Genomic DNA, 12,604 nt, shown 5'->3' with positions numbered 1-12,604 from the left:
TCCAACACTGTGAATGCTCTTATTTTCTACATCCCTCCCATGGGCACCTCATACTTTCTGCTCCCACACATTAGCCTAAAAAAGCTTTGATCTGAATGGAAAAACTAGGCTTACTGTATATCAGTTCCCACTGTAGTTACTGCTATATGATTCCCCAGTGACAGATCAGGTCAGCTCAGTTCACGCAGTCTCTCCATGGTTGCTACGGGCAATTTATTTATTTAAGACTGTTGTCCATGCTGCTCTATGTCTTCTACTGCTATATCACATAATTTTTACTGGTGTCCATTAAACAACACGTTACTGCAATTAGTTATAAATCAGGATCCATTTTAATGGAATGTAGTTTACAATGAACACCATATGCTATTTTTAGACACATACTCTTTCTTAGCATGTGTTCAAACACAAACGCACGCAGCGAAAGCGATGTTTGTAGGTAGAAGTAAAAGGGTGTGGGAAGTCACTGTCATCATGGCCCAGCCTTTACTTTCCTTCATTTGCCTTTTAAGACCAGGTTCTAGACTGATGCAGCAAAGTCCGTGCAGTAAATCACAAATACACACACACACACACGTTCCAAAGGCAGTTTGGGTGATGAAAGAGCAGCAAAGGGCCATGAACTGCAACCTGCTTTTTGTGTTTATTCGTGCCTTTTCCTCAAACCCCCCCACTGGAAAGTATTGGTTAATGCGTATGTAGGTGGGTTAATACACTTCTCTTTTCTGCATGTGTACATTTGGCACTTTGTGTCTTAATCACTGTGCAGAGTTGGCTTGTTTGTCAGTACATACAAACCCTGTTGCCCGTGTGAGTGTGTGCATCAGAGAACGATCGACTGTGTGCACGTCTGCTGTGTTCTAGCCCAGTATGCATTCCTAATGAGGCTTGACTCTGTGCTACATGGCTCAGAGCCACACATGATGTCTCAGCAGTGGGAGGAGCATATGAAATGGCTCGCAAGTAGGGGTGGGGGGTTATAAATCTTTAATCCAAACACCACCCTGTGGTCATTTTACATTACCAGCAGTTGAGTCATGCCGTAACAGACCAGAACAGAAATTTGTAGCATGTGACATTTTGTTGTTGTTGTTTACTGAACTTTTAAACATTAAAAATGAGAATAAAAGAAGTGATAAGATAATTTTTTTAAACATATAGCTACTCTACATTGCAGTTGTGTTAATTTTGACAGGATATTTTGTTTTAGTCTTAGCCATAATTTTGGCATCTAAATTCTTTTATTTTTAATCTAGCTTAAGTTGATTAAATATTATAACATTATAGTAGACTCAATATGAGATTTATTCAGTTGACCCAAAATAAAAAGTGTAAAAGTTGGTCATGAGGGTTGCTCCATATGGTTTTCAAAGCATCTTCTTTTCAGTGATATCAAATACAAAATGTGTCCATATGTCTACTGCCCTCTTCTTCCCAAGCAGTTGATATTTTGTCACATTTTCATGACAAACAGGGAACATGAAAGCTAGCTGTATTATTTGCCAGTGCAAGAGACTTCTTCAGTTTTAATAAGATCAACTACAATTGTGAGCTAGATGGCTGAAAATCTAAACAGACACATTGCCTCCACTTCAGCTGCAGAGGATGAGGTGCCTGCATTTGTCAGTCTTTCTAAACTTCTGTGTTTACATTTGTTTAAATCGGATGATTGGTCACAGGTGGTCTCCCACTTCACTGGCCACTTTTTTGTGGTCTCCTAGAAGTCCAGATATTTACAGCTCAAGCTCTGCCCCATAATAAGTGTCCACAGTTTCGTCAGTTGCTCCTTTAAGTAGACGAGTAATGAGAGCACCAGAAAGATGAGCACATAGCAGGAGCATTTGCCAACATTCACAGAGTTCCAGTGTGGCAAATAAAGTTTAAACACATTGAAAGTTGATTTGATTTCCATCAGTCTATACTCTTCCGTTTATCCTTAGAAGCAACGACCATAGGATGAGAGGCAGGGTACACCCTGGACAGGTTGCTAGTCTGCTTCAGGGCTAACACAGAGAGACAGACAAACCATTCACACTCATATTCAAACCTCTCGGGAAAAAAAAAGAAATAAAGGGTTTTATGTCCACTGAAATGCTTGGGCTTTTAACTCTTTTAAGGTCTGCTTGAATTTTCATTGTAGCATCCCAAATGGGCGTGTTGGGGAAATTCCACATTTGCAAAAGCAAATTTTATAGACTTAATTTACAATATTATGCAATACCTGTCATAATGAGGTATTCTGTGTTTGTTTCCTTACGATTATGGCTCAGTTGCTCATGCTGGAAATGATTTACCTAATGACTTCAGATTTGAAAAGCTGTGACACCACAAGTGGAGTTGTTTGCCAGGTTGATGATGAACAAATAGCATAGATGTTTGTTTTTGGTATGATCCTCATTGTTAAAACAACTCATTTAAAAAGTCCTGTGAAAGGACCGCATCGAGCCCTTTGAAAACACGACTGTAGCAGAAATGAAAAATAATCGCCCATCAGTATATTTGTGTAAAACTCTGCCAGATCCCTTGTGTTAAGGAAGGATCCAAATGTAGCACACACACTAGCATATTTTGGCTATGTAATGACAATAGCCTTTTAACTGACATATCATGTAATTAAAATTAGCAGTCATTCAGTTGTTATAAAAATCCTTATAAGTAATCCCATCTTGCATCAGGATCACTGGTGTGTCCTAATATATGGACTATGTACAGGATCAACTGAACAATAAGGGGAAAAGGACTGTTTTGTATATACATTGTCTGCACGTAACCTATATGTGCCAAATTTGATTAGACTATTGAAGCAGATTACTGTACTTCCAGCTGAAACTCCTAATAGTTTCAATTTGTGGGTTTGATGAACCATACTTAGCCTCTGAGGTTATAGTGATGCAGAAAACTAGGTCTGAAATTGAGGTATGCATATTTAACAGAGGTGCATTTATTTTTGTGGTGCAATGGAACAGTACTTGTGGAAAAAGTATTCTGTGTTTTGTGATTGCATACTTTGCTCAGATGGGGATCAGAAGTTTAGCTGGGACTGCATTCCGAATCCAGATACCATTCGAACTTGGCTGCGTTGGAGTCATCTTGACTAGCTCACCATAGATATGAATAGACATCTTAGCTTAAGGTGTCTTCCAAGATCCATCAACGCTACTCCCCTTGGTTGCGGTCCAATTTACATAAGCAAGTGTCGTCTTTCCAGTGACCATCAGAAACTAGGCCCTGTGAATTTGGGTCATGCTTTTTTAGATAGCAGTGCTGCTGATCTGTGAGGTGGATTCAGAGTTCCAGTTAATGTAATCCACTGTACTTTCCAGTTCTGATTGAACATGTGGAGAAAATGGACAGCAAAACACTTGAAGCCTTAGTTGAGAAGTGATGTTGTATCAGCACTGGAGCCAAGATATCTGTGGACCTAACGCAAAGTCATTGTCAGGCTTAGCAAGCTAATCCTATTACATAATCCCCATATACATTCCAACTAGTGTGCTACCAAAACAAACAACAGGGGAAAGATTTAAGTCCTTTAATGCGGTCAAATTCCTGTGATGGATTACACGGCAGTGTCAGTCGAACACAGCAGACGTAATGTATTCTTGGTTTGCATCCTGCCACTTAACTTGCAGTGCAGCTGTCAAGTTGGTCTTAGTGACTAGTTAAGCCTCACAGTGCACTTCATGTATGTAAATCTCTCAGTTGGAAATAACAACGTGTATGACTGTGTGTGATTACACAAGAAGTATAAAATTCTTTACTTTGTATCGTAACACACTTAGAAGATTGGACTGAGATTTAGAGCCTAGATACAGCACAGAGAAGCTGTTAGTGATAGGCTTCATTGGATTTGGCTTAGAGTTGATTTGTTTTTCACTTTAAGCATTCATTAATGAAAAGACATCTGGCTCATCATTGCGTTGTGTCAACCTGGGGAAAACACTGCAAACACTATGAGGGTTTGAATTCCGATGAGGGATGCATTTTTTTTTTATCACCCTAAGATTTGAGTCGGTTCTTTGTTCTGTCTCTGTAATACTGTGTATATTTGGGATCCGTTTACAGAAAATTGCATGACTAAATTTGGGCTCATTCAAAGGTGGTGTGAATGAGTCACCCTACACATGACATTTCCATGCTGCAAATCAGCATTCTTGACACATGTTTTCCCCCTCTTTCCTCTCTCTACATATTACAGTTCATCACCCAGAGAAGGAGAGATCAGCAGCTCTGTGGTACCTGCCCAATCCAAGACCAGCGGGCAGACTCATAAGATCTGTTTGGTGTGCTCAGATGAGGCCTCTGGATGCCATTACGGGGTTGTAACATGTGGCAGCTGCAAGGTTTTCTTCAAGAGAGCCGTTGAAGGTTGGTCTCCCGCAATCTGCACCCACTGCCTCAATCACTCAGACACGGCACACTCCTCATTAATGCTGGAAATTCAGTTTTACTTTGAATGATGGTACTATGGATGTTTAAATTACATATGCTTATATACATATGCACTAAATTGCTAGTATTTATTACAAGTTTTCTCCCGTTACACTACAGCTCTTGATGCTTCTGCACATCTCTGCTCTGTCCTGAAGAAGAAAATTTAATGATTTCTCCAAGTTCAGGGTCACAGTTGAATAGTAGAGTGCAGGGTGAGATCTTATTTCTTCAATTGTTTGTGGGTTTAGTACATTAGTTGTATTTCTCCACCTCTTTTATTCCCCTTCTTGTTTGTTATGCCCCAAAGCAGGGACTGCTTACAACTGGTTTTGATTACCAACAAAACAAAAGCGTGCAGAGGAAAGGCCGTAATCCAGAAATATCATCTTTCCATTTTCTTTTCCAGCTTTCCAATAAAGTGGCCACGCTCTCTAGCCAATTTATTAGGTACACCTTACCATACTGGTTTAGACCCCCTTTGCCCTAATTGTTCATGGCATCGATTCAGAAAGGTGCTGGAACCATTCCTCAGAGATTTCAGTACATGACCTGTTAGCATCACACAATCGCTGCAGATTTGTTGGCTGATAAGACTCTCCGGTTCCACCACAGGCCAATGTGCTTGGGATTATTCAAGCTTTGTGAGGCTGAGGCGTTTAAGCAATGCTCAGTTGGTGTGAAGGGACCAAAAATGTGCCAAGAAAGTATCCCCCACACTGTTGCAACACCACCACCAGCCTGACCGCTTTTATACAAGACAGAAGGGATCCATGCTTTCATGTTGTTTACACTAAATTCTGACCCTGTTGTTTTCAAATGTTTTCAGTTGTCCAATTTTGTTGAGTCCATGTGAATTTGTAGCTTTAGTTTCCCATTCTTAGCTGGCAGGAGTGGGACCTTGTGGGTTCTTCTGCTGCTGTAGTTCATCTGCATCAGAGTTTGACATGCTGTGCGTTCGGAGATACTCTTCACCATATCTTGATTGGAACAAGTTATTGTTGGTTTCCTAGCAGCTCAAAGCACGGTGGCCATTCCTCTGACCTCTGGAAAAAATACCCAGAGAATGCCAGGGCATTCTAGACACTTGCCACTCATTAGATGTTTTCTCTTTATTGGACCATTTTCTGTAGCCCCCAGAGATGGTTCTGTGGGAAAATCTCAGCTCAGAATACTCAGACCAGCCAGTTGCTGCCATGCAGCTTTCTGTGTACATATCTGTGTTAACAAGCAGTTGAGCAGGTGTACCTAATGAAATGTCTAGTGAGCGTATCTTCTAATGGGGTACAGGCAAGGTATTTGATTTTATTTGATTATATTTTTGTTGAATCACAGTGGTTACATAGACCTATTTAATATGTGCACAAACAAGTAAGAAAAGGTTAGCTACATATGTACTTCAATGTGCATATTTATCTCTAAATGGTTTGTGTGTCAGAATGCTTTGGAGGGACGGGCAAGAATGCATTTGACAAACCGTATTTTGCATTAAATGCTTTTACTGTCATGCATTCATCCCTGAGCTTCTCTTCTGCTCTCTTTCCATTCCCTTTCTTTCTACAAGCTGCCTCTGCAGATGTGTTACAGGTTGCTTAGATAGGGTTTTCTGAGGTGTATTTTAAGTCATTATTAGCGACTAACCCTAACCCTAAGACATCAACTTCAATTTATCATTGCCCAAACTTACTGAATATGCACAGAAATGACTCACTTAATTTCAGGTATCAGTTAACATAGCCCTGTCCTTTTCTTTCATTTCTATGCGTTGCTGGTGAAAGAATACCTCGCGATCAGACTTGCTTTAGGGAAATCATTACTCTGAATATTTGGGGACACGGTGTAGATGGATTATTTGACTTCTGCAGCAGTTAAGGATTAACTGGGCCGGTTTTTAATGGAATTTATTATAGAAACATTTCACAGTCTCCAACATAGAAAAGGAAAAAAGTATCAGACAAACTGATACAGATAGACTGAAACTGGAAACAAGAACCCTTGGTATGCCCTGAATTATATCCTGATATCTACGATATTTACTTCTGTGGTATACTAAGATCATGATTAACGGTTATCCAGCATGTCGGTATTTGTTATGCAGTGCTGGTGTAACTGCCAAGCATTCGATATGAAGTGCAATTTCACTGCCTACAGTAATAATGAGAAAGTCATACCTGTCATTTTTGTTTTTCTCTCCCCCTCTTCCTTCTCTGGTCATTGTCTCTATGGGGAAGGATGGAGAGCACGACAAAACACAGATGGTAAATAAATACACTTTTAATAATAGTAATAATGATAGTAATAATAATGATTATTATTTTGATGATGATGATGATGATGGAAATTTTAGCATTCATGATTTGCCAATGTCCCCTGTACTTTTTCAGCACTGATCAATCTGTCTAGAAACATGCATAGCCTGTTCCGCCAGCTATCTGTTAATGCATGCAAATGTACTGATTTGGTCATTTAAATCAGCATAAATTGCCTGTGAATGATTTTTGCACTCTTCATTTTCTGTCTGGAATGCCCCTCATCTTATCTTCCTCTACGATGATAGATCTAAACGCAATCACATGCTGTCTCCAGTTAGGTCTGTTTTTTCAGCACTTAACCCACATTACTTCCTGAGATCTGTCATGAGAAATGAAACCTCTGCCACCCCTGTAGTTACATTTTTCCTTCTGTTAATTATAAAGCGAATTATGAAATACTAAACATTTGGTGGTTTACCTTTACAGAATCAAAAAGTGGATTCCCTTCCACTGGTCACGTTTAAGCTCAGGACCTCCTGACTGTGACTTCACAGTGCCAACCACTAACCCTGTATGCCAGTATTGGTTACAAACTCAGCTACGGGCTTCACCATCCACTGCTGATGGGTCGTGCCAGACCCTTGTTAGCAGATTAGGGCAGGATAAGGGAGGGAGAATACCAGTGGGATTCAGTTGGCACTTTTGACACTACAGATGGCTGTTTACGCCATTGTTTGCAATGACTCTCTGTGATATCAGCGACGGCTGCAACATGCAGCTCCAATCTTGTCATCACACCACCAATTTTTATTGTGGAATATTATGATTATTACTGGGTTTCGTAGCGCGTTTATCATGATTTCTATGTGGACATCTGGATTAGTTTCGCCACCTGTAATATGCAATATAGCAGCGCTGATCCCTGCTTTTTGTGCTAATTTTCTCTGTGTATGTGCTGGCAGGCAGGGGAAAATGACTCTGTTTAAGCTTCAGTTCTTTTTCAGCTTCTGCCTAGATCACTGTAGCTTCTGTATGCATCCCTGTTTGTACAACCATATCTGTGAACATATTTTACTGTTTACCGATCATTTTCAGCCATGTTCATTCCTTGTTAATGCAAACCAAACCCTTCCTGCTGCTCATTCTTCACAGTATGAGCTGCCCACTGGTGGACCAGCAGGATGCTACTGTTGTAAAGAAGTTACTTGTAAATAGAGAGGGAATATCAGAGTTAGCAGAGCTTCATTAAGCCTAGTTAAGGCTCTGGATTTCAATCAGATTGAGATGATTTGGCATTAACTTAAAACAGGTCATTCATGCTTGAAAACCCTCCAGTGTGGCTGAATTAAAACAATTCCACAAAGAAGAGTGGGCCAAAATTCCTCCACAGTAATGTAAAAGGCTCAATGACAGTTGAACACTTGATTGGAGCTCTTGATGCCAACGGTGGCACAACCAGTTATTAAGTTTAGGGGGCAATTAGTTATTCACAAAGGGACAGGGAGGCTTAGATCATCATTTAAAAGCACCATTTTATACTTACTTACTTTATACTTACTTTGCTTGTCTTTATCTAATATTCAAATTTGTTTTATGACCTGAAACATGTGTCAAATGTGCAAGAAAACAGCACTGGATAAGCTTTGCTGTATACAAAGGCACGTACTATTTTTTTTTTTATGTTGTCAATTGAATAATATGATTCTTTTTATATAGTGCTTCTCTTCATATTTATATAGTGTTCCTTTCCTTTTTAAGTGCCCACGAAATTTAAGTTGTCACACACTGCCCTTTAGGTCAAAAAGCATCAAAAACATTACATTTTAAAGATCAGGGTAGATTAGGAGATCAGTGTTCATCCTCCACCCTAGGGGGAATACTGACGCTGGTGACTTTGTATACAGTCAATGAGTTTTTCTGCAATCATGCAGAAGGTTTTCAGCGGGTCTCTATAAAAAAATAAATGAATGGTTTCTGGAGAGTTTGTTGTATCCTCTATTATAATGAGTTTCAGTAACATGAAAAGACTATTTATTGAATCCTCTGCTTTTGCCACTCGTTATAATGTGTAGAACAGCCATTACACCATGATGAGTAATGCTATTATAACACGAGTGACTAATAAGTAGGCTTTTCACCGTTCCCCACCATAGTAAGCTACAATGTAGAAATTCAATTGCATAGAACGGACATATTCGATTGATAAGATTGGATGAACTTATCAAACAATTTTTCACAAGAACACCACAAATGATAGAGGAGGGATGTTTTTGTGTTGCAGAGCTGGAGCAGACTATAGTCTGACGCTTGGTGCTTTGCAGCACAAATCCAGTGAGTAAACACAAAGTCGAAAAAGTAGCCTGCATTCCTGATATATTTTTTAACTCTTCTAATTTGTGATTTGTGCATTTTATAGTGTGTCCTATGTATAAGCAGTCTTATTTCAGACAATGACACAATTCCAACTGTGAGAAAAGCAGACTTCTATGTAAAGCCAGTGGAAATGAAATGTAGAAATGTGCTGACTTTCAGTTGACAGTGACTGGTAACTGAAGGAAGTGGTAAAAAAATTGTGAATCCTTTGCTCTGGCAGATGTCAATTAGTTGCAACTTTTCTAAATAACTGCCCATGGTCTGTTTTTCAGAGTAAACACCACCAACACTTCATATAAAATTCTTGGTTAGGTTAGTTACTCATATGGGGAAAATCAAAGACACTTCTAGTTAATCATCCCATTTTGATTTCAAAGAAGTGTCACAGTGAAACTTTAAACTATGACCAATTCCACAGCATAGGTTATCTACTGAATAGTCATCACAAAAATAAAAAGCATATCTGTTCCTAGAAGGAAAGTGATTAATGTGATGCTTCCAGGTCCTGTCGTATAAGTGTTACATGCACTGGAACAAAAACGCTGTTGCATCAAGACTACATAACTGAGACATAAAATAGATCTTCAAGCATAGCCCATAAAATATTGAGCAACAGCCCAATGATTTAGTGAGGCCTTTCACAGCTAAAAAATACAGACCTGACAATTATATTGACAAAATGCTGCAGATTGTGATCTTGAAAGTGTTCAAGAGACAATGTTAATGTACGAAATGCCAAATTCATCCTCAGGCATGTTTGTCCTTCTGCTGTACACTTGCAATGAGGATCAAAGTTGCACTGTCGTAAGCCATACTGCCACAATATGAAAGCATTTAGTATGTCTTCAATGAATTTACAAACATTAAACAAGTAAGAAGTTTCAGTGCAACCAGGGACTAGCTGTGCACATCTGTAAAATATAGAATTATATATGCATTCATAATTCTTTAACAACAAACTATTGCTTGCAAATACCTCCCCCCCCACCCAAAAAAAAAAAAAAAAAAAGTAGTTTAGGTGGTGATTGACTCCACATGACTTCCTCATTGTGGTCACAAATCAATTGTTCCTTCTTGTGTAACAAAGGATTATTAAGAAATCAAAAGTATCCATGCTCTATAATCAAATGTGGACCTGTTTTAGAATCTGGTGCATGCTCCATAATAGGAATGTTAATGATATGGACTGTGCGTTACTCTCAAAGACCAATGGCGTGGATTTTGCTGTCTAGTCTAAGTGCATAGTTGTGGAAGTGAAGCTGTTAACACCAAAGGGATCCCACAAGCCTGTTAGGCTTACTGTACAACAGGTGATTAGTGTGGTCATAGATATTGCTCGTGCTAATCCTTCTCAAACATTCTTTGCTAGCTAATGTCTTCTTTCCCCCCTCCTTCTTCTCCTTCTTCTATTTACAGGCCAGCACAACTACCTGTGTGCAGGGAGAAATGACTGCATCATTGATAAGATCCGCAGGAAGAACTGTCCAGCCTGCCGCTTCAGAAAATGTCTTCAAGCTGGAATGAACTTGGAAGGTAAATGATCAGACCCATCTTTAAATGAGTCCAGCCAACGTTCAATGCTTTAATGAAAAACTGGGCATCTTTATCTTGTCTTATGTGCAATATTGTGAAGTAAAGTAAAGTACCTGTGCTGGTTATATTTCCAGCAGGCTTTGATTGGATCATTCACACAAAGGTGGATGTTGCAGTTCTTCTCTTAAAGTGTGAATTACTCTTTTCTTGGACTCTCATCTGTATGTGCAAGGGCTTGTTGCTGATTGGTGCTTCCACTTGGCTTATGTTCAGCCTATAATATTGACTGCTCTTCTTTCATCTTGGCTTCCACCATGACTAGACCAGCGCCACAGCCAAACTGCAGCAGTAATCCCTACAGCTGCTTCAAAGTGCAGCCAATTTGTCATTCGAGGCAGCTGTGATTCAGTGCGAGCAGCTTTAGTTTAGGGAAGTGGTTCTTAAAGTTTTTCGGGAAGCCCCAACTTCAGAAGCTGAAAAAAGTTCATGTCCCACACAATTTGTAATCAATCATTAATAAAAACTGATCCAAATTGGTTCATTTAATGAAATTAATTGTACCAGTAACCTCATTTTCCCTTCAAGTATTAATTTCACTTAGTGTCACACTTTCTCCTTGGATGTCCATGTTCTACTTGCAGTGGTTCATTTAAAGAAACTCTGGTCTAGGCAGTATAATTCTTGCAAGAGGTCTCTGGTCCAAATCCCAGATGATCTAGTGAATATGAGCCAAGTGGAAACACCAATCAGGATAAGGAGCTTGCACATATAACTCTGATTGCAAAAACAAACAATCACATTACTTAGTAAAAGGAAGCCAGTGATACAGAGCTGTAACAACAAATAAGAAAGGCGCATTCTAGCAGTGTGGTCTCAGTGAAAGAGTGGTTGCCATGAAATCATTCATAAGGAATGGAAATCATAGAAAATGAGGTAAACGGAGGCCAAATTACACAAGAACTGAACAGAAAATCTTTGACAATACGTCTTATCGACTGAATGATACTAATTTGAATAAAATTCTGGTTCAAATTATCATCAGTATGCATGGAGGAGGTCAGACGAGAGGTCCAACAGTGAGCATATACAGCCATCTGTAAAATGTAGTGGAGGATCTGTCATGGTTTGGGGCTGCATTTCAGCCAGTGTTGTCAAAATTGATTGAATTGTAAACACAGAGAAGTAGCGTCAGATTTTGATTAGCCATGCAATACATTTGGAAAGCATCTCATTAGCAACAGCTAAATTTTTTAGTGCAGCAACGATCCCAAGCACACTGCCAGTACAATAAAAGCGTATAAAAAATGAAAAACACAAACACTCATGGATTGGTCTAAGGAGACCATATGTCACGGCTGGCGGGGTGAGCCGTGTGGTGTTGGAGGAAAAGGAGGACCCAAAATGCGGCAGTGACTGATGATTCGAGTGATGTTTATTTACAAGTGGTGGAGTGGCAAAAACAGGCAGTGAGGCATGACAAAACAACTGAAGAAACCTAAACTGGGAGAACTAAATGACGAACCTGAGACCATACAAAAGGGGTGCGGGGCAGAGACAGGAACGGAACACCATAGAACGCAGACGAGCCGACAACGAACACAGACCGACACCCACTAAATATACACACACACAAGGTAATCAGGTAATCACACACAGGAGGGAAGAACAGCTGAACCTAATACACATGAGGACCGGAGGAGACAAGCTGAACACAATGACAACAGACACAGACTTTCAGAACAAAACAGGAACTCTAGGACACGAGCCTTCAAAGTAAAGCAGGAAACACACAGACTGATTTACAACACAACACGGGGACATGAACAGAGCACCAAGGACAGACACAGGTAGGGCTGAATATACACCAAACTTCAGGTTCAACCCTAAACTAATACAAAATCAGAATAAACACAAAACGCTGGGTCAACGACCCAGGACCATGACACCATACCTCAACATTATTGAACCAGTGTGTGATCATCCTGGTAGAAAGGGGAAAAAAAGCAGTCAGTATC

At 39.7% G+C, this 12,604-nt stretch overlaps 1 protein-coding gene across 5 annotated transcripts in view; it reads left to right on the top strand.

Moving 5' to 3' along the window:
* LOC309716267 (glucocorticoid receptor-like) overlaps window positions 1–12,604 on the top strand; it is a 66,508-nt gene that overhangs the window by 33,892 nt on the left and 20,012 nt on the right. For 4 of the 5 annotated variants that reach the window (XM_082549982.1, XM_082549984.1, XM_082549980.1 and 1 more), the window contains exons 3-5: window positions 4,199–4,368; window positions 6,663–6,689; window positions 10,473–10,589. In XM_082549982.1, the coding sequence (XP_082406108.1) occupies window positions 4,199–4,368; window positions 6,663–6,689; window positions 10,473–10,589 (314 nt within the window). The remainder of the gene's footprint in view (window positions 1–4,198; window positions 4,369–6,662; window positions 6,690–10,472; window positions 10,590–12,604) is intronic. The other variant, XM_082549981.1, reaches the window with a different exon arrangement.

This window comes from Aulonocara stuartgranti, assembly GCF_965226115.1.
Source record: "Aulonocara stuartgranti genome assembly, chromosome: 10".
NCBI classification, from domain to species: Eukaryota; Metazoa; Chordata; class Actinopteri; order Cichliformes; family Cichlidae; genus Aulonocara; species Aulonocara stuartgranti.
Note: the sequence above shows the minus strand (reverse complement) of the source record. Positions and strands in the feature narration are given on the sequence as shown.